At 41.4% G+C, this 23,388-nt stretch overlaps 1 protein-coding gene across 2 annotated transcripts in view; it reads left to right on the top strand.

Annotated features, from left to right (window-relative positions):
• The window catches only part of MEGF11 (multiple EGF like domains 11), a 190,783-nt gene that overhangs the window by 89,509 nt on the left and 77,886 nt on the right, over window positions 1–23,388 (top strand). For both annotated transcript variants that reach the window (XM_035554619.1, XM_035554618.1), the window contains exons 3-6: window positions 8,932–9,178; window positions 10,831–10,951; window positions 15,641–15,777; window positions 21,229–21,441. In XM_035554619.1, the coding sequence (XP_035410512.1) occupies window positions 8,932–9,178; window positions 10,831–10,951; window positions 15,641–15,777; window positions 21,229–21,441 (718 nt within the window). The remainder of the gene's footprint in view (window positions 1–8,931; window positions 9,179–10,830; window positions 10,952–15,640; window positions 15,778–21,228; window positions 21,442–23,388) is intronic.

Genomic DNA, 23,388 nt, shown 5'->3' with positions numbered 1-23,388 from the left:
CTGCATAGGAAGAGGAATGAGAAGGAACATACCCTCTATCTCTTGCTATTTTAGTGGCAAGATTTTCTTCTTTATGCACTACTTTAACTACAAATAAAGGTATATTGCATATCTGGCAAAACTTCAGCAGGGTGACCTTCCGATGCTCAGTTTATGTGCCGTGAAAAATAAAGAGCTGAGCACGTCTCCCTGCGAGTGTTGCCGAATGGGGTTGATCCCGCTCGATTCCGTGTGGTCAATACCACACTGCAGTCACAGAAGGAGGAAAGGTGACCCAGTGCTCAGATTGGGCTGCTGTTAGCATGGCAGACTCCTCGGGTGAGGGACTCTGTCCCCCTGCCCACTTGCAGGGAGCTTGATGAGGATGCGACCGGAGGGTATCCAGCACGGCTGTCCTACTGCAGCCGCTGCAATGGCTCCGCTCTGAGCTGCAGCAGAGCCAGCTGGCGGTAGTAAATGGTGGAGGGGGAGAGGTATTGGTTCTGCTCCCACAACATGGCCTTGCTAAGCCCTCAGCTAAAGACCATACACATAAGGCAAGTAGCCTTAGGTAGGTAGGTACTTGCACATAACGTTTTATAGGACTTTGAACCGTTTCATACAAGCCATAACAGTCGCAGATCCTAATTTCCAGTGACAAAGGCCTCCCTCTATTTTTACACCGTTTTCTTTGAATCCCTTTAGAACAATACTGCTGCAGCCCCTCCCATCGCCTCTGCAACCCTTGGCTGTTGAAGGATGCTCGATCTCTTTCGCTACACCTGTTTGCAGTGTTGTAGGCTTATCCAAATGCGTCTCTGCCCCTTCGTGCAGGCTAAGCTGATAGTACTGCTGTGCAGAGGCATTACAGGAAAATCTCATGGTATGGTCAATGAAAACATCAAAGCCCATTGTAGATGTAAAAAGAGAGAGAGAATATCTTAGCTGGTTGGAAGGCAGACTTTGGAAATAAGTTACTTGCAGGCTCTATTATTACAATCCTGGCCTAGACAAGAATAATGAAGTACTGATGGAAGTTTTGCCAGAGCAAAGACTGCTGGGTTTCATACAGAGGAAAGATAGTATCTTCATTTAGTTTTATTAGACTCTTGATGCTCTGCCCATGTATTTTTTAATTCACCACAGTAAAATTCTAATTAAAGAACAGACTTTGCCTCCCATTAATATGACTTTAAAAAAAAAAAACACATTTTAAACAATGCAGCATCTTCTATAAAAAAATTAAACTGAAAAGAAAAGCAGCCAGTGTTGTATAGAATGTTGTCGCTCCCTTATGAAGCGCTTCATGATTTTGAACTCCTTGTAACATCTAGAATGTCGGTAGAGTTAAAGGCTCATTAAACTGAGCAGTAACTTCTGCAAAAAGAAATAGGAAGTCTTCTTCAAATTTTTTTTGTGTGTTCTAATTTTCACTTCTTTTGAAGCCTCTGTCAAAATAGCTCATGTTGGAAATTCTGAAAACAACACTTTGATATCTGTCAGGAGAAGATGATGTTCTTCCATTTTGCTGCTTTCAAAATACATTGACTTCATTATGGGATTTGACCAGGCAGACATTGAGATAATGCAACTCTTCCTTTACTTGGAGTGATTTTGTTTTCATTTGTCCAGGAAGAAATGTACTACTAGGTAACTGTCCTAATCATTATACAGAACACTGTGGGAGTGTTCTTTAAAGAAGGATTACTTTGGAAAGAAAATGTTTCCTCAGAGGATGTTAAACAAACTGCAGGGTCTCAAAAGTAGTGTGATTGAATTAGGTACCACATGTTGGGGAGTCATTGACTAATGCGATCATCATCTGAGATTAAATCATGACCTAAATCAGCCACATGTTTCTTATCTGATTCAGACAATGAACTTCAGAGAGCATCAGTACAATCTTCCCTGAAGGATGAGAAACTGTCCTCCTGTTCCTAAGGAGAAAAAAAAAAAGAAAAAAAAATGTAGATTAATTTCCTCCTGTAAGTAATAATCTATCCATTTTGGGGAAAATCGGCTGATGTTCCCTTCCCATCTTTTCGTTTCTCTCTGATAAAGACTGATCTATAAACTTGGAAAATGAGGCTGACTGTGACTGCAAGTTTTGTCAGCCCCACGTTAACCTCTGGTTCTCGCCACTTGGGCAGATAGTTTTACAAGTGCATATTTACACATGCAAAATATGTTCTCTGGGCAGCCTTAGAGATGTAAACACCGAGACGGGCTTTTTCTTTGTTGTAGTTCTGTATGTTGAGACTGAAAGTCTGGCATCGGAGATAAAACCGCCAGTGAGTTCAGAGCATACACCGCTGCACAGAAACCCATGTTTAGGAACCTTAAGGCTGCAAAGATACGGGCTCAGAAAACAGAAAATGCCAGGGCTTGTAAACAGTAGCCTGTGCTCACATCATGAAAGGCAATATCGTGATTCATGGACACAAACACTGAATTACCGCTGCCCTTCCAACCTTTAATCTGACATTTTCTGATTTTTGTGACACCAACTTCATAAGTCAAATGTTTTATTTATATATCACGTTCCCTGGTCTGCTTGTTTTTCCCTAAAAAGCAAATGGAGAATATGAAAAATTCCATCAAGAGTGTCATCAGGCTGCTATACACATGGCTCATCAGCATGGACCAGAACAAACCTCTGACATGTGGGTAATGGACTAGGAGCAGAAGACTGTCATCCTCCCGCGGACCACTTACTGCATGGGGATTAACGAGCCAGCACCCATGGCTGCTAGAGGAACAATTGCAAGAGAAGTCCAACCACGCCTCTGAAGCCTTTAATTACAGATTGCTTTTAATATAGATGAAATCTTAGCAGAGTGTAGCTAATGAATTATCCAGAGGTGGCACTGAGTGTCTGCAAATTGCATTTTTTATAACTTAATCAGGTACAGGTAGATTTGCACTGAGGCACATGGGCAGATCCCTGAGGGTGGGACAGTGCTCTGCCAAATTTCAGGCATTTGTGAGAACATTTCTGAACGGATTTTCTGGAAATCTGGGTTATTTTGAGGACAGTCATGGTCCATAAGCACGTTTTGGAAATTCTGAGGATAAACAGTCTTTATAAGATAAACAGTTTCTTGGTTTAGAATCAATGTTTGGAATCAAGCAGATCAGAAGTGATCTCAATATATGGCAGACTCCCTTAGCAGTGTGTGTGCATTACTCGCACTGCCAGCCCGTGAGGGACACATAGCACGGCTCAGAGCCAAACGCAGCGTAGCGTGATCTGTCGTAGTGAGAGGGTTCCCTCTTCACAAACCTTGTTTCAAACCTATTGCAGCTTTGGCTTCTGTTTTCAAAGGTGTTGAACTGTGCCAGAATGAATCATGGCTGCACAGTGAATAGATACCAGCTCAATACAGGGCCTATAATTTTCCTATTGCGCTAAGTACAGGGAATAAACAGCTAATTGATTATTTTAATTTTTTATTCACTACATCCAGGCGTATGTTTTAGCTTTTGCTGCTTCTTTTCCCGGTTCACATTAGCTAGGCCAACCATTTAAACCTAGTCAGATTGCAAAACTGAATAAGGGGGAGAAAAAACAGAGGTGGGGCTGCATCTCACCTTAGTTTGTGCTCATATAATTATTGTACAGTATTACAGTTATATGAAGAGGAAAATCTATCCCTAAATTCCAAATAAACTCTAACATAATCCATCTTAAACTATGTCCTCCTAGATTTAGCAAGTTTATTTTGTTTACTGTTTGCCTTTTTTAAGGGCTGGTATTTAAACCTTTCAAACTCAGTTTGGAAATACGCCAGAATATTGATTGTTGACTATGAGCTACAATCTGTGCTTTAATTCACTGCAAATTTGCAGAAAGTTCCTTTAAAGTATGGATTCGCTGAAGATTGCCAGCAGGCAAACGTGGTCCTGAGTCCTCAGACTGAGAAAAGCAACCACTTGACTTTTTCAGCTGTGTCTTCTGCAGAACACTGATGAATGTCCCACTGACTGTGCACACCTCGAGTACAGGACTGGTCACTAGCTATAAACATAGACACATGCAGGCTTGTGCTAATGAGAACAAAATAAGCAGAGACCTCAAGATCACAGCTGCTGGTGCTGCTGTGATAGAAGATGCTGGTTTCGTATTAGTAGTGTACCTGTGCTGTGATAGAAGAGCACTGGAAGAACACTTCTGACTCTCTTGTTGGGTTAAGTCCCTTGATAAATGGCAGCTCTTCCTTGGAAGGTATTTTATTCATCTGCTAACTTTTCAAACTTGTGTTTGCTTCGTCTATGTCCTGCTTGCACCACTGCCCTAAATACTGGGTAGCTCTCTTAACCCGGAACAGAACAATTTGGTAATCATTCCTAGTGGGGAATATAGCCACTTGGGAGGGAAGCAGCCCTTCAACATGTCCTTGTTGTGCATTTAACAGGACAGAACTGGTAGCAGGACGTCATGCACAGCTATAGAGGCGGATATGCAGAGCCTGCTGCAATTAGCCCTCAATTTAACATGCCACTGAGCCTCCGGGGTGGGGAGAGAGATGCAGAGAGGAAGAAAACACTCTGTGCTGTGTTGAGCAACCTTTCCACGCAGGGATGAATCTTTCACCTGTCACGCGCTACCATATGCAGACAACTGTAATTATGCTTAGGCACCCAGCATCATCCTTTACAGAGTTATATTCATTTTTATTGGTGGCAATTAATCTCTAGTCATATTTTCGAAGGAGAAAAAGTGAGTAAGTTGGCAGGTTTGCCAGGGAATGGTAGCACGTGACCTGAAATATGGCAGCTCCCTTTAATGCAGCATCTCCCAGGAGAGCGCTTGCTATTTCAGGCTCATCTCTCATGGTATTGACAAACACACGTGGAGTCTAAAGGGAGCATTTGTACCTTCCTGACATCACCACTCTCAGGTTGCTTCTCTTATTGATGGTATAGTTAAAGTCTCTGTATCATTTTGACATTTTTAATGGCATATGCATTTACAGTGTAGCTCTTGTGTAAGCTTTAATCAGCTTTCTGTTCACATATTGTTGCTATTATTATTTATCTCTATTATGGTAACACATAGAGGCTATCAACAAGAGTAGGATTAGACTGTGCTAGGGCTTGGACTGTATTTTAAAATGGTCTCTGTGCTCACAGGAAAGGTGGTGCTGATGATCCTCAAGTGCTGCAGGCTGCCATGGCACTGAGGCTACTTTGCTGAGTGTCTCAAAAACTGGAACTGCCATCACACACCAGCTAGGACTTACCATACCGACATAGATAGAAAAAATGTGTCCCAGCTACTGAAGTCTTTTGTTTCTTCTGTTTTTTAATTTTCTAGCTGGAACTACTAGACCTGAACCCCATGGATAGTTATGCACTTGAGTAGCCTCACACAAGTGGTCCTATTAAGCTCAGTGGAACTACTTATATGAATAAGTACTGGGATTTAGCTTATCAACTATCTCTGTCTTTGTAAAGGTACAGAGGTTACCACAGTGCAGATCTATGTGTTATCACAGTACAAATATCACATAATGTCCCAGTGAAATCACATAGGTATAAAGAATTCATTTGCAACTCCACAGTCTGTCACTGCAAAATGGGACTTGAAATAAATAAATAAATAAATAAAAAGTTGATAAACTTTGAGCAACAAGGATCTCATTTTCATGTTAGATTACAGCAGTGTAAAATCAAGTGAACATGATATTCCATGATCGCAAATTTTACACTAGCAAAAGGCCCCTGAATCTCACTCATTTCCCTTTGCAATTAATCAGCAGTGGATGTATTGCTACTGCATGAGATGGCCCTGCTCATTGTGGCCTGTACAGGGCTTGAACTGAGAGCTAAAGCAGAAAATCTTTGGCATCTGAGCTAAGACTTAAATCTAGAGGGGGGCCACCTCATCGTTTTGTGTACACATGATCCCATCAATAGAGAGAAAGTGGGCTGTTTGCCTTGGTTATACACACATGCTATGGCTCTGGTTTTGAACCGTTTAGAGAACTATAGTGAAAACCTTCTTGTAGTTTTAAGGACATAAAAAGGAGTCCAACAACTGCAAGGGCTGTATCAGGCATTGCAAACGAGACATGGTAGAAGCCCCATCTTGGTTCTAGTTCTGTTTTTTCCGTGTCTTCCGTGGGCACTCAGATGTACTTTAATTCTCATTTTATGTCCTCTCACTAATAAATCCCCATGAAATTCACATTCTTAGTAGCTATCTGGTATGCCAAGCTGTTTTATTTCACAGATAATTAAAATATGTTGGCTAGCTACTTTGGGCTAAACATACTGAATGTTGCAATGTGTGCTCGCTGATGCCTTGTGCTTAGAAGCCTTTGGAAAATCTGTCTGTCAGCTGGTTTTCTGGTCACTGCAGGCTTCTTTTATTATCCAAATTATATTTTTTTTAATGATTTTACAATCAATTAGAGGAATTTCTGCTCTTTCCTGGAGCATTTTGTTCTTCCTTTTGTCTAGATCATGGAGTGAAATTTGGTACAGGGAGAAAAGCAAATGTGACAAAATATAAATAGTAAGTATGTGTTTGAATAAGATAAGACTTACATAAATGGAGCTGTGTTTGGGGCAGACACTGTAAAAGTGAACCAAGTAGCTTGAGCTGATGATGGGAAATGAGTTGTCTGCATCCTATAAAAGGTTTGCTTTCTCCTTCACTTTCTTCCAAAGTGAAAAACACAAACCAAGCAGACAAATCTGAAGGTTGGAGCACTCAGTGGAAGACGAAGGTATAAGTCATATCTTTTATCATTTCTATTAGGCAATTAATTCCGGCTGGAGTTGCACCGGCGCAGAGCACCCCCCAGTCTGGCAGTCAGGGCGCTAATACCAGGTGGGGTAAGGTAGGAAGCAAGTCCCTGGCTCAGGCAGGGTCAAGTTTGATTCTTGCATTCTACTTCCCCGTGCCAAAGGCTACTGGCTCTGCTTGTGTGCTTCAGGTTTTTGCCCTTTGTGGAGGTGCAGAACTGCATCCCTTATTTTTCAGGTTCTGCAGAAAACAAATCAGTATTTCTGGAATGGAAATTGCTGGGAAACCCCAGCAGCTCCAGCAGATTTGCTCCCTGCCCCAGAGGGCTTACAGAGTCTTACCAAGTGTCTCTGTGAAATAAAGACAGATCGTCTCTTTCCACAGATTCTCAGTAATAATTTAAGACTTATAAAGAGTAAGATTTCGTTTGCTTGGCTCCCAGTGGTGTTAGTGAGGAACTATCATCCCTGCTTACAGCAGTGGGAGAAATGAGGCAAAGCAATAAACTGTCTTGTGTGAGGCACAAGCAGGATTATGCACAGCAGCATGTTGCACGCTCTGTGGGACCTGAAGCCGTGTCTGTACGTGCATTGCTGCCAGCCCCTGCAGATCCTCTTGGAGACCCTGGAGTGGTCTTTTCCTGGGTTTATTTTGGCCTTTGACACTGGTGCTCAAGAAACACAAGTTTGTAAATTGATGATCAGCAGTGCTAATTGAGGAAAGCCTCATGCACCTCTTTTCCTGCTGAATATCCTCAGATTGACCAATGGGTATCTAACTTCTCCAGAAGGTGAGGGACATAAAGCTCGCCAAACTTAACTGAGAAATATAGGTGTCCATTGTAGGTTTATATCCAAATACAGTAGCAGGCAAGGGCTATGAAATGTGTAGGACAAGAGTTTCTGGCTTACATGGTGTTTACGTTTGCCTTGCACAGTCTGGAAACAGAGATCCAGCCCTGAGAAGCAGCGAGTGTCACCTGGGGATTAGTTTACATGTTTGCAAATAAAAGAGTTCATGAAGACAGCTATGTCACTGGGATTACACCCTCATTTCCTGCATGCCAGTGGATTTTACACTGGCAGAAGAGTTTTTGCTGATATAATTGAAATCAGCTCTCTGAGCACAACCAGCTGTATTTGGAACGTGATCTGTAACTGTGTCTTTAGCAGAGATTTTGCCAGCAGCTCTATTCTGAGTAGCGGGCACAGCTACGTTAACAGGTTGGGAAGAGGAGGGTAGGACTCCTAAAGAAAGCCTTGGTTTTCTGCTGACCATTTACTGAGGAAATCTTAACCCCTGGATGTTTTCTTTGAACTGTCTGGTTTGTATGTATACATATTAAACGGGTGTTTTGCAGGTGCTGATTACTGTTTCTATAGCAAATCATGTTCAAGCTGCTTCTGTACTGCTGACTTCCCTCTCTCATCCTGCATATGGTCCATAAACAAGGAGAGATCAGGCAGGATTGTCATGTGAAGGGTTCTCACTGTACATAAATACATTTTGTAGAGAATCTGCATTCCATGTCAATGGCCGTAGGCTTTGGTGCCCTTCTATAATGCTAATACACACTGTTAGTGGCACAGAAATTACCTGATGTTCACACTCCATACCTTCATTCCTAAGCCTGGGCTAAGCAGCCTCAAGAAATCCCAACTTCTTTTTTGCCTTGTCATCTTTTTAGTCCAGAAAAATAAATAAATACATAATAAAAACCCTACCAAAGGAGAAAGTCTTCTTTAGATTATCATATTTATTATCTTAAGGGAACAGTGCAAAGAAACAATATTTGATAACATTATTAAATCTACAGGATTTGCTTGGCAATTCTACCTGCCATTAACTACACTGCGGCCAGGATGTGATCCTCTGTGTCTAATTCCACTATAAATTCATTCCTTCCAGCTATCTAAGAGCACTAAGAAACAGGATATTAAAAGATTTAGGTCCTGATCCAATAAGGGTGTTAAACAAGTCCTCGTATTTAGGTGTATAACTGATGCTCTTGTCTCCTTGCATGCTGAAGTACACTGCTGGCTCAAGGGGAGTTTTAAAAAGTCTGAGGGCCCTTTAGAAAGTTCCTGCTATTAGCAATGTCTCTTCGTCTGCTTGCCAACCCAAGCAGAAGAGGCTGGTATGTGAGGCTTGCAACGCACGTACCTGATCATCTCGGTAACTGCCCACGTGTTTTACAGGTTGCGACAGCGATCACTGGGGACCCCACTGCAGCAACCGCTGCCAGTGCCAGAATGAGGCCCTCTGCAACCCCATCACGGGCGCCTGTGTCTGCGCAGACGGGTACCAGGGCTGGCGCTGTGAAGAGCTCTGCGACCCCGGGAGCTATGGCAAGGGCTGTCAGTTCCAGTGCCAGTGTCACAACGGAGCTACCTGCGACCACGAGACGGGAGAATGTCACTGCGCTCCTGGATACACAGGAGTGTTGTAAGTTGGATGAGAGTGTCTTTTACTCTGCATCATTTAACAGCCTTGCTTTGACTGCTTTTAATGCAATGAGTAATTGGCAGAACTTAAACAATCTATATCTTGTGCACTTTCCTTTGTAGAAATCAGGTAACAGAATTTCAGAGAGACTAAATAAAGGAAATCTCTTTTTTTGCTGCTCATTATACCTGTCTGCGTACCAAAATAAAATTTACTGCTAAAGTGAACTTAAAAAGCCATGACATTTTCCAGCTTGTACAACAACTGTAGCTGTTCCTAATTTCAGTATGTGAACACAATCCAAATTACAGTTCCGTTTTTATAAGCAAATGGACATTTTACTCGTTAGCAATCCAGTTCAGTATCAAATGGGACTTACCATCTCCAATTTATTTGACTTTCAATCTAACTGAGGAAGCATTACTGTTAACTATATCAGCTTACTATCTAGGGGGTAAATTTTTAGCATAGTGAGGGGGGATTTAGTGGTGTGACTCCTATTAACTTTAACGAGAATCATGTAGCTAAATCCCCATATACCACATTGCAAGTTTACCAGTAGGATTCACAAATTCTGCATATTAATTTTAGGACAGCAAGCAATAGTTCCTTGTTTAAAATTGCCCACAGTGTAACATCAGTACTCATTAGAGATCTTTCAGTAGCTTCAGAAGTAATTATGTTTTTCAAAATTATTTAAGGGGAAAAGAGAATTTAGTCACTGAATTTGGTTGGAGATCTATTACAGGTGACTTAATACTTCTGCAATCTAGTATTGTTTGTTGGCCTGAATGGAGGAGAAGGTAAAAATAAAGACAATATTAACCTCATAAATAAGTGATATACCTTTTGAATATTTTATTTAGTACCTGATTTCCTCCTAGCCTTATGACCTCAGTCCTGGAAGCACTCTCTGCTAAAGCTTCTGCTTACTGTCAGGAGTGGTCCTATTGACATTACTATGCCTGCTCTCAGCAGTGTGTACATGCAGCAATACATTGTATGAACATCCTCATCAAAGGACAATCAGTTATGGAAAAAACTACTGTAATTTCAGAACCTGGGATGAGAGAAAGAAGCAAAGCTGAAAAGCGCCAATGTGTAAAGGCCTAGGAGATGCTGTGTTTTGCAGGGACAAGCCTTACATCGGCCCCCCATGAACGCTCGGAGAGACCCAGTGAGCTTAAATAGCTTTTAAATGATCATGAGATCTTGCCAGCCTGTTATACATTGCAAATGATAACATTTTATAGTGGCTGAAGAAATTTCAAACAATTTAATTCCATCCCTTTATTATATTTGCAGCTTCTGCTGTTGCTCTGTCACATAATTTACATTGAGGGCTTCAGCTAGCAGCACTTACTTACCTAGACAATTTTCAGGGATGTGAGTTGTCCTTTGAGATCGGTGGCATTCAGTGCCTACATACAGATTGCACTCATGCATCAGCCTTAGAGTGCTGGATCCACGGCACATAAATAACTCCAGCAGAAATAAGAGAAATCTTGGCTAATTGGTAATGCCCGCCAAGGCTTACTCAGGTTTCATAATTTGCATAAGGACTCCATTGATGGCCTGTGTTGTGGATTTTCCTCATTTACTATTTTCTGTAAGTTCTTTTAAATGATCTCTTTGCTTTTTGTTTCTTGAAGTTGCGAAGAGCGCTGTCCCCCAGGCAGTCACGGAGCTCAGTGTGAATTGCGCTGCCCTTGCCAGAATGGGGGAGTCTGCCACCACATCACTGGAGAGTGCTCCTGTCCTCCTGGATGGATGGTATGTAGGTTATTCATGCTCATTCATCATTTAGAGCTTGGCATGGGAAGTTAACTCCTCACTGTCTCAGCAGACACCTTCCCTGTGTGTTTGTGGTGTGTATCTTTTATTTCTTGTCATGACCTCTAACAGTTCTGAAACTGGGACTGCCTTTGTTATGTGTGCACAGCACTTACGCCACTAGTCTCTGACTGGTAGCTACCGTCGTAGAGTTAAAAAAACAACAGTAAAAATGCAGCAACTACTCATTGCACTTCTGTGTGGGAGGAGGAGAGGAAAAAATTCTCTCCGAATTACAGTTCTTTGGAATATTCCCTGCACCACCAGACACTGCCCTCACACGAGATAGAAAGCTCAAAGCCCAGCTCAGCGTTGTCAGAAACACTGCACTGTTTCCCTTTCAGGAAACAGGGAGAGGGAGAAGTCAAGGGGAATTCAATGGCTCAGGCAGTCGTTAAAGCAGAAGGAATATACGCAGGGAGACAGAGACCAGTTCAGTGCCCCGTCCTTACTCAGGCATAATTCCCATTGATTGCAATAGATTTGCTTGCATCAGGGGTCACCCTAGAGAGAGCAAATTACCCTAACCTTTAATCCTGTGTGTCAAGAAAGCAAGGCCAAACATTTTAAAAGTCCTTAACTTTATCAATAATGTGATAATTAACTCTCTCGGGGCTTGCCAAGTCTCACAGGCCTACATACCATTTAGCTGAGCTAAGTTTCCTGGCAGTTTTCCCATATCTGACAATTAGTCTCTTGGCAAACTTGCTGGATATTAATGCATGCAAGTAGTGTGATTTTCTATTTTAATACAAGGAAGACCCTGATGTCATCATATAACTATGACTTCTGATACGGCCCTTATACCCATTAAAACATTTTTGGACTGAACGAGATGTTTATGTTCCTTTGGATTGGTGCAGCAAATGCTGCCTTCATTTAGGTTCTCAAGAATCTTTGATCACGCACCTGCTTTTAGGTAAAACATGCCAACCATGAGACTCTGGTGGATATCAGGCAGCAACACAGGAGAGAACATTGCTGTGCAAACTTTTTGGTGGCAGCCATGTACTGAGAATCTCTCTCCGCCTAACAATCACGGCCAAGGTGATGATGATAATACTGCATTTCAAATGACAAAGTAGCTGAAACTTCTCAGAAACTAAATAAGACAATGACATCTTACCCTGAACTGGCATGCAGTGGAGAGGAAGAAAAGGTTCTTTCCTAGAGAATACTTTCTAATGCATAAAGGAAGCATTCCAATATTTTGCGGGGCCTGTCAGTCTATTCTGGCAGTTAACCTAAGGACTGAGTAGTAAAGTGATTTAAATCAGCTCCCCTAATCTTCTGCATGCCAACATTTCTGAGGATATGAGCTATTTTGCTGTACTCTTCTTTACTTGTATTTTATCATCTGGAGTTCTCTCTTTTTTTTTTTTCCAAAGCTACAAAGTCACTAAAGAGATTTAAGAACAGAGCAGGAAATTTTTAGAGGTCTTTTAGGATGCAGCGTAGACCTTAAAGAAGAGCCACAGTACTGGGGCTGCACAGCAGCTGTATTCTGGCCCACTTCTACCCTGTTCCTTACAGCTTGGAGTCTCTCCTTTGCATTTTTAGTGGCCCAGAGAGACTTTCTTGAAAACTGTGTTGTTGGCTGCTCTGTCCCCAGAGAAACCCTAGAGTTAACAATTGATGTTTGAAACAAGCTTAACTGAAAATTGAAGAGAGAAATCAAGTATTCTGGGGGAAGAAACTGAAATTATAAGTAAAAGCACTCAGCTTGTAAATGTTGAGATTTTAAGTATAAAGGGTCTCTCCAGGGTTTTAATGAAAAGCTGGTAATTCAGTACACAGGGAGAGAAAAAATATTTTTTCATGCTATAGTTTTAACTCTTGGTGGATGGAATGGTTTGTGAAGTGAGACACAAGTGGGCTGTAAATGAGCGAGAGAGAGATGATTGCTAGACAGCATTCATTTTATTTCACACCCTAGATAGTCTTTCTTTGACACCAGGAATTTTACTTGCTGATTTTGAGGCTTGAGACTGCATGTACGTGTTGAATATACCATCATGTTGGAAGTAGAGAATTCTCCCTGGATTTATACAAGTGCAAATCCACTTGGATTTTATTGCTGCTGGGTGAGCTGTGACTTTTATCCCTTCCTAGGGTAGACTTATTAACAGCAGCTCAGTTCCCTCAGGAGCTTGGTTGTCTCTGGGATATGGAAGAGGAGGCAAGAAGTTGAATAGGAGGAAGTCCTAGGGTTCTTGGGTTCTTCCTTGGATCTGCTATCTTCAGAGCCTGGTTCTTTTATTACTTGCAATATTCCTTTCCTCCTGCTTCCTCCCAACCCATGCAGACTCTCCAGAAGCATAAAAAGTTGTACAAACTGTGTCCTGTGGGAATTTATTGTCTCATGTTTTTTTTACCAAGAGGATGGTGGCTAACAACGCATTCTGTTGAAAGAGTCAACAAAATGGGGCTTCCAGCATTCTGCAGTGATGGGCTTTTTCCACTTCTGTGTCTGTGGGTGTGGGAGTTAGTGGGTGGCTGCTTTAGGGCCTCATCAACAATTTACAGCTTTAATTCTATTATCTCTCACATTTGCAGCATTAAATCCTCCAAGCACTCTCAGGAAGTGGGGAGGGAAGTTAAATTCAGCTCTTACAGCGCTTCTCAGAAACACTTTTGAAGGACTAGATTTCCATGCTCAGGAAACAGCAATCTTTCCTTGCGTGACAGAACATTTGTCGCTAGCAACACACCCCGTTTGATGCCAGATTCCATTCTTGAGGCTCTGCATCATGGTGCCATGTTATTACAACACATCCTAATGTGCTAATCACTTCTTTCTCATTCCCCGAAACCTCCGCGCTTGATGAAGTTTGTAGCTGGGTCTATTTTTCTTTCTGTCTTGGGTTTTAAAAATGGGGCGGGAGGGCGAGGAGAAGACAGTAGAGCAGAAAAAAAATCTTTTCTGTGCTGCAAAATTGTAATAATATAGCAAACAATGTTAAAAGCAGAAGCTGGTGGTATCAGAGCCTTAAAAAAGCTGCTGATGGGGTGAACTTTGCGGATTAGATGTATAAGCAGCAGGAAACGGTGGTCTGACATTTGATCCTCCAGAGAAGGATGTTTTGGATTCCCTTAGTACATATTAATGCAAAAAGTTTGCCTGAAGATTCTCTGGGCTCCGAGGGGATGCATCACAGAGTATTGCTTTCTCATCATTTGTTGATAGAAATCCTGTTCTTTTTGAGACGTGAAGAGAGAAAGTATTTATTATCAAGATAAATGGACGCTTACATTTTCAGATATATAGCAGTGTGTATTACTTAAGCCCAGAGACACCCGTTTTTTAACACTGTAATGTGAATGTTCTTGAACCAAGGCCAAGCTGTCTATTTTACAGCCAAGGAAACACCTATCACTGGCTGGGAAAGGCTTGAAGCATCTATTTTATGGTTACGTTGCAGAGCAGCCTCTCCACTATGGGGTTGTGGATACTGCTGAGCTTCCCAAACTCTGGAGAAGGGAACCCCAATGAGTGAAAGCAGCCATTAATGCTCCTGTGTTATGTTTTGTATAGATTCGTTCTAACATATGCTTTTTTTCAAAACACCTTGCCCCTGGGTCTTAGTTAGGGAAATAAGACTTCTGGGAGATTAAAAAAGAATAACAGGGACAAAAAAAAAAAAAAAAAGACATTTCTGTCCAACACTTTGCTCTGTTCATGGCACTGGCAGCAGCTCCCCTTGCTACCGTTGCCAAACGTTTTCCAGTGTAGGACCCCATCTTCAGATCACGCACTGCCAGAATGGTTTTGGCTGAAATTATTCAGCTGGATGCCAGCCTCGGATTTTATGTTTGCTCACATAAAAAACCATTTATACAACTTCTAAGAAAGTCTAGGGAAATCCTTGCGAGGCCTTGACACTTGGCAGGGAACATTGTATGACACCTGGAGGAAAACCACCTGAATTTGGCATTTGATTCTGCAAAGAAACTGCCCATGGGAAGCATTCTCTACTTTGAGGATGAACAGCTAAAGCAAGGCTTGCCCAGCAATTGCTTTTCCTGCTGAGAAGTGCCAGGGTGCACAACCAAGAATAACCAGCTGTCTGTTCTTCACTCTCAGGGATGGTTACATGGGATGGGGAGGGAGGAAACAGCTCAGAGATGGGGATTTGGTGGGTCAGGATGAGAGAAGGCTGAAAGGGAGACTGCAACCCAGATTTTGTGTGGACAGGAATAAAGAGGGAGGAGAGCAGAGGGCTGAGAGCGTGAAATGGAGGAAGATGGTAGCCACTGAGATGTGGAACTGAGGCAGGTCAGGGAGAGGCACCAAGGTTGAGGATAAAGAGCTGAGAGGATGTTGGATGATGCATCCAGCCAGCGTCGAGGGATTAGGCAGATTTTCTACTGCAAAACTACTTCTTATGGCCAAAAGGCTGCCGCACTGGTAGTGTGGAGTGTCCAGTTGTTTCTCTGTCATCACTGGAGTCTTTCTGCAACAGTCCCAGTCTCTTCTTCCCACCCTGCCTCTTTCACAGCTTGCCAAAAGCACTGGCATGTACCACTCTGTACTGACTGAAGAGATGAGGGTAGAGGGAAAGGAGTGGGTAGGAATTCATTGCATTATGACCATTGACTGAACTATTGCTCTCTCTGCAACCTTACCAGGGGCTGGTGTGTGCACAGCCATGTCCTTCTGGAACATTTGGAATTAACTGCAGCCAGGACTGTCCATGCCACAATGGAGGACACTGTGATCCTGTGACAGGAAAATGCATCTGCACACCTGGGTATATGGGAGACAGGTAAAAATCAAAACTGCAAAGCCTTTACTTTTAACCATCAGTTGGCAATATTTATATCCCTTCTAGGACAATCTTACTCTCAGAAAAGCAGTGTTAAGCTTCTCTTGCTGCAATTAGGTTCATCTTTCTAAAGCAGTTCAAACATTATAAATGTGGCAATGTTATTACTTTTTATTGGCAATGCTCTCCATTTACAGTTTTTTTAATATAACTTTTAAAATTTAATGGATTAAATTTAATTTAGATATTTACAGTGATAAATTTAATAGAGAGCATTACATGTTTACAAGATATGTAAATGAACTATATTTATACAAATTAATATCCTCAAGAGTAAGCAATGCAGCAGTTTAATGTTTCCCTCATCCCCTCTGTGCTGCTGCAGCACTGATACATCTTAGACACCAACAAAGGGTGATAAATCCTCAAAATTCATAAACGAAAGGCTTCACCCATAAATCAATCTAAGCAGATGATAATGTTGCTTTACAAAGGTGTCATGGACTTAGCAAAATGACTACAGAGCTAAGTCAAGGTGGGATTGTAACACATGCTGGTTTAGCCCTCCAGCTAATCCTGCCAGCAAGGCTAACGATGGTGAGGAAGCTGCAGATGAAGAAGCTTTCATTTGCAGTTTTCACTAGAGATTGGACTATGTCACCAGACTTTCCAAAGACCATGGGCACAACTGACTAGCATATCCTGTGCTAAAGCCCTTTCTCCTATATCTTCTCTTCTTTTATTAGCTAGAATAAGCTAGTGCTGGTATGTCAACATACACTAAAATTATATTTTTATGCAGCAAAGCTCACTGGAATTTCTCATTTCTTCCATCATTGTATAATCAGCAGGTCTTTATAGCACACAAACAGACCAGCCTTCAACACTGCTCTGGTGTTGCAAAGGCCATGTTCTGTCCCGTTGAATGTGGGTGCTCCTTGTTTACATTTCATTGACAGGGGTAATTGGAAGGGGCTCTGGAGATTATGACAGGATTTGCACGTGGTTAAATATGGTGGAAATACTTACTATTTCAAATTGATTTAGGTGAAGAAATATCAGTGTGTCCCCCATCCTCCATCTGGAGGCAGTGATTTTAGGATCCCTGGGATACACTGCGAGGGCACCGTATAATTGCTATTGCTAACCAAAGTTTTCTTTTTCTCACCTTTTGGAGACAATGCCTCTAAAAGAAGCAGCTGCGCAGCCTCACACCTACAGTAGTGACCACACTTCAATCACAAGCTGCCCTCAGTCCTGGCCCTCTGGCTGTAGGTCTCCTCATCTGGTTGTTGCAGACCCAGATCGATTTCTGGCCGTAGGTGAATCAGCAGCGTTAGAGTTGTCAGGAGCTTCCAGCCTGCAGCTGAGCCAGCTTCTTTGCTCAGCTGCCAAGATAGCCTCCAGCCGCAGGGGAGGACATGCAGCAGAAGAGCTGGCTCTGCTACAGGAGCATGGCACAGGGAAAGAACAGTTATGGGCTGTTGTACTGCTTGCAACACTTAGGTGCACTCCAGCAGTAAGAGCAGAAAAACTGGGGACCAGGACCATTGATGGACCCGGAAAGGAGATGGCAAGTAGACAGCAGAAGACCCAAATCTGAGTCCTGTCAAAAGCAAAGGTTTTTGCCACTTTATCCCTTAGAAAGGGTCTGGAGAAAAAGGCTCAGGGAGAGACAACAGAGGAGGCTCTACAGGGGAGACTTCATAAGAACTGTCCTTAAGCAGAGGGAGTGTGGGCTCTTCAGATCTGTCCTTGCAGAAAGGTGAGAGAGATTTGGACTCCAAAGAGAGATGTGGTTTGGGATGACAAAGAAAAGCAGGGAGGGACAAAACAAGGCACAATTGGTTGGAAAATGTCAAAAAGAAGCTGAGGGAAAGTCTCACAGTGAACCTGTACCCAAGCAAAACCCTTAGGAATGGATCACCTGCCCTCTCCTGGAGCAGGAAGGTAAAAGATAGCCATTGAAGGGCGAGGCTGAGGAGCAGAAATGCAGGCACATGAAAAGATTAGTGAGTACAGGAGAAAGTTAAGAGAGAGGACAGTTCTGAAAGCAGCAAGCAAAACTAATATTAGCCTAGACATTACCACCTTCCAAATGGGTTGTCAGAATGTTAAAAAATGTTTATCAGCCTTTAATCAGCCTTTAGCAAGGAAAGTGAAGCCATGGGCCCATCGCATTCAGTTGGAGCCTTTTGCTTGGGCTGGGACGACACAAACTGCAACGCTTTGCTCTGAAGAGCCGTGCATACCCTCACCTTGCTGTCAGCTACAGCTAGCTGGAGGGAGATTGCCCATCAATTTCACCGATGGCAGGAGCAGGCACAAGGTCTTAAAAAAGTCTAAATTGCTTTCCTTGTGTGTTTGTAGAGCATGGACAATGGAATGGATTAGTCAGCTCCGTGTTAGTTTAGGGTCTATTTTACTTTCTGGATCTCGTAGCTGTTGCCATGCTGCAATATAATTGCAAGTGTAGCAGGAGAAAGCTGCTGCACAACAAAATAATGATTTCTCTGAAATTGTACAAGGCGATGAAAAAATATTCTTAGTAATAACAGATTTTATGAATAACAGCAATAAAAAAATAAACGTGCTTTATCTACTATTATCCTTTTTAATTGTCAATAAGTTCTGTATAAATCCACCACCATTGTCTCGTGCAGAAGATAATAACATGTAGTTAGGTAAATCTTTGTGGAGATGAAATGGTCATAACGGTCTGTGTAAGTGTAATTGCCACACTTTGTTCCCTACCTGTTTTCCAGGAAGAGGCAACACACTAAATATCTAGTAAATTGGCAAGCACTATTAATAACTGCAGGCAGCTCTGTGCTGCGCTGCAATGACTGGATATGTCATGCAAATGTGTGTTTTGCAAACTGGAGAGGAATAATAGCAGAAGCACAGTTAGAAGCTGGGAATGGGGAATTCAATGGCTGACTGGAAAAGCGAACATACTGCTTTAGCTTTGTTTTACATATTGCCATTAAACTTAAAGACTAAGTCTGGGCAGAATAAATACCACATTTGTTGTAACAGTGTGAGCAGACTTATTCTTTTGTTGTTGTGTTTGTAACTTCTATCAACAGAAAGGCGATTCGCAGACTAGTGTTTTTTGGATGGCTTTCAATATTTGTCTGTGCGACATAAATGTGATCACTGTTGTGAAAATAAACAAACAAAGGAAAAAGCCCCAAATATTTTACAGCGTTATTCCATTAAAAATAAAGTCCACAAAAATTTTAGGTGTATGTACCAAGTTCATCAGTTAAGCAGGCTGTCTTATGTTTAATATTTTGTGAAATTGCTTCCATTAATTCTACAGGTGACAGCCATATTATCCTGTCCCAACCCAAATAATTATAGTACATATTAAAGTACAGTGGATATTGTAATACGAATCTCCCCAGATAGGCAGAAAGCAATGTAAATTAAACAAGAAACATAACTAGGGTTTAGCAGCTCATTTTGTAATTTAATTGAACAATGTATCTGGTTGTTAATGGTGCTATGGACACATTAGATTGATATGTTGCAAAGGAAAGATGTTTAAGTAGAAAGCTAATTCCTGCTGTGATTATTCTTATGTTCCAGAGGAGTCGTTATTAGTATTCTTTGTATAAAATTCATTAGTAGTAGCTGCTTGATCTCCAAATAAATAAGTTGGTTAAATTGTTAGTAGAAAAAGGCTAATTATGTAAATGGATTAGGTCGTCAATATTTCATTTCCAGATGCTTTTCTCCCTGCTAGGTAATGCTTCATCTTCAATAAATATAGAATGATATAGTGCACTATTGACTAAGTATTCATCTCGTTGAGTACAGTGCTCTCCTGCTAACTAGTCGAGCTGTGTACGGCAGTGGAGACATGAGGCATCTTAATATGTTCTTCATTGCATTTCATTTGCTTCAAGTGGTTCAGCCCAAATGTTCCTCGTTCTTTGCTGGTTGTTTCCTTTGCAGCTGAACTACCCCGAGAGCTGCAGGGCTAGCAGCCAGTGCCGCTGGTGGTTCTGTCCCTTCCTGTTTGTCACAGGCTCCTCTCTTTGGGTCTCGTATGAACTCCTGAACTTGGACTGTGTAACTAGCAACTGCGTTGGTGCTTGCTGCAATTGAATCACTAGCTCGGCCTTTTGCTTTGTTCATTTATTTTTAGTAAAATGTGATAATCTGAAGCTGCAATAGCAATTCTTATATACTGGCAGTGTTCATTGCAGTTTTGCCTGGCTTGCATCACACATTAATCTTTTATTACTGATCGTTATATTAACTCTCACCTGCCAGCTGTGAAATGACCTGCAGAAAGACATTTAACAATTGCCTCTGAGTTTACAGTATACACTTTAATCAATGCTTAGGATTAAATTAATGCTGATAGGCAATTTCCAATATCTGGCATCCATGTGATAAGGGAATTGGGCTTTTCTGGACTTCTTTTTCTCTCTTTATTAACTGAAAAGGCATATCTGTATTTCACGGTGGATCATGTAAACTGTAGTACTGACTCATTGCAAAATTTTGAAACCACTGAATTATGTCAAGCACAGAATCAGTTGCTACTTTTAGGACTTTTGTTGAGCTTTTTAAAATGGGAAGTATTATAATCACTTAAACTGTAGGACAATGAAACAGGCTTTTTGGCAGACTTCATAATGTATTCAGTAGGGAAACAGTAGAAAACAGTGCATGGAAGGTGTAATTTAAAACAATCTATGTATAGTGTTTGCAGGTTCAATTTTTATGTGTATCAAATATTAAAAATGTTGGCAGTTTTGGAGAAGATACTACACTAAGCAATGTGAAAGTGATTTGTCTGGAGATTTTATACTACTTAGCATCCCTGGAGTGAGAGATGAAATGCAAATTTGAGTTGCAGTTACTCAGAACACACGCAAAATACAAAGGAGTATATTTTCTCCTAGTTGGTATAAAGCAGGTGTGATGGCAGCGTAGAGGGAAAGTAAAACTATACGTTGCTGGAGTACATTTAACTTAATGCTTAACAGACCACATTTCCTTTCAGACCTCATTATCACTCTATGACAACTGAATGCTTTTAAAGAAGGTGCACAGTCCTTCTGTAATGAAAAGAGAACAAAAAGATGAAGTTTATATATATATATATGTGTGTGTAAAGTATCTTATTCTATATCAATTTCTTATGGCTGGTGAACGGAAATGCTGAGGTCCAGGAAACAAGAATGCACTTTGTTAACTAATGCAAATTTTGCGGGATATAATTGGACAGAGATTAATGCAGTTTCAGTTAACAGCTATTTACATGCCCAAGATATCACATCACCCCAATAATATCAGTTCATGGCATATTACTTAAATAAATGAGCAATGATTTTATATCTAATTCATTAACAAAAACATGCCCATGTAAGAGTCATAAGTAAACTAGACTACAGTATTTAATTGGATCCCGTCTCACATATTTCATTACAGGTGTCAAGAAGAGTGTCCTATTGGGACATACGGTTTTCAGTGCACACAAAGATGTGACTGCCAAAACGGTGCAAAGTGTTATCACGTCAATGGAGCATGTATGTGTGACCCTGGATTTAAAGGGATTCATTGCCAAGAAAGAATGTGTCCAGAAGGGTTATATGGCCTCAAATGCAACAAGAGATGTCCTTGCAATATTACCAACACTCTCAGGTAAGTACATCATGTTATATACTAGTGCAGGGACTGCTCAAATAAAAGCATTAGGGAAAAAAATCATTTAACTACAACCACATCCTTTTCTCTGTAGATTTAATTAAGAACATACAGTTCCTCTGTATTACAACCTTTGATTTAAAAGACCTCAGGTTTGGAATCATAAGCCTCAGTCTAGCCATCTACTAAGCATGTATCTGTTAACTATTTAAACAGTTTTGATAAGATCTAAAACAGTCTGACATATGGCCTTATCCTGTAGCTGCAGTCTTCTGGGCATAAAAAAAATATATGAAACCCATATATATGTATAATGACCCAATGAAGTTTAAAATATAGAGATATGTCTAGTCAAATCCATCATTTTGGCTCTTTTTATGACACAGGTTTTCCTGTTAAATCTATAGACAGCAAGGGGACTTTCAAAATGAAACCTAATTTGCTTCAGTTTATGTCTCGTGGCAAATTACCTTGTTGAGAACACTTGAGGACAACGTATAAATAGACCAAAATCAATATCCCCAAGTCAGTCTGTGGAACTGTAACAAAGCCGACATTGTCAAAATAGACATCTCCTCTCTTCTCATATGTGCCTATTTTTGCTCTTCATTGAGTATGTGTATGTGTGAAATATTCAGGTAGAAAAATATCAGGGAAGTGTACCTAAAATGGAATACGCCTCACTTAAAAGGTCAGGTCTCAATGTTTTATTCCCTTTTGCTTTTTTTAGGATCTTATTCTTGAGGTTCTTATTACTAAGAGCTAAAGCCACAAAGAGACTTGAGACTAACATGAGACAGGTTGATTTTTCATTCCCTTTGCAGGCTTAAATAAGTTTTCTGAACCCCCAAAAAGGAAGAATTTAAGACTCTTCTCTGTTATCCTGTTTGCTATTTTTTGTATCTCCTGACTGTTAGAATTGCTATTTGGAGGTTCCTGTACAGAAAAGGCAGCCTGGACAGCAAAAACGCCCTGGCATGAGCTTTTCTGAAGGCCTGGAGTGCCCACATTTCTCTTCCATGTCTGCAGGGCCCCTCAGCTCCCACCTGATTTCCTCTCTTTTTTGTCCATTACTGTTAAGCATTCACAGCCAATCCAGGATTGTGTAGGCTTCAGAGGGAGGTGAGGATAACTGATGCCCAAGCAAACATGCCCTTGATACGAACATTCTTCAATTTTAAACCAGACAGGTGGAGACCTGACTGTCTTGCTGATGATGACAAACCTACCTGGCAATGTTGCAGCTTGATAAAATATAAACACTCTCCTCAATTATGTATGCAAGCAATACCGCCTAATTTGTGCATGCACACACACACACAAACACTTCAGGCAAATCTGTTTGTGTGCTTGAGATAGATTCTATTTGTCTCAGTCTTGGAAATAAACAGGTGATCTTTCTTGTAAATTCAAGTTCAACTGTGAGTGGAGAGGCTTTGCTTCACCGAAAGTCGGAGCTCACAGTGGATCACTTAAAAAGCCTTGTAATGCTGATCATACGAGTCCTCTACAGAAAGACAGCTGCTAGCTCTGGAGGGTTTGACAGCGAGGATCCAAAGTGCTCGGCACCTCAAGGGGAGCTCCAAACAACAGGCTTCTGTCCCTTCTGAGTGTTTTGTATATCATGATACCACTGCAAAAAGTAACATCCCTGAGGCATGAGCTGAGCAATACACACAAAAGGTTAATGTTGTGTTGTATTGAGGACAGGTGATGACTCAAGAATTACCACAGACAGAGCTAAGTTGTAAACTCCTGCATAACAGTTTTTTGCCAGTATGCACGACTTAAACCTGCGGTAAACACACAGCAAATTGCTCCTCACTGAAAGCTCTTTTTCATGTGTATGGTAGGGTGAGACTAAGCTCTCAGCCAGTAGCTGACACTGTGTCTTCCCCCCTCGTATCCGAGCCTGCAGAAATCTGTTTTTGTGCCCTTTTTCCC

The sequence above is a fragment of the Cygnus atratus genome, chromosome 11, assembly GCF_013377495.2.
Source record: "Cygnus atratus isolate AKBS03 ecotype Queensland, Australia chromosome 11, CAtr_DNAZoo_HiC_assembly, whole genome shotgun sequence".
NCBI lineage: Eukaryota > Metazoa > Chordata > Aves > Anseriformes > Anatidae > Cygnus > Cygnus atratus.
The sequence above is the reverse complement of the archived record's forward strand: the minus strand, read 5'-3'. Positions and strand labels throughout refer to the sequence as shown.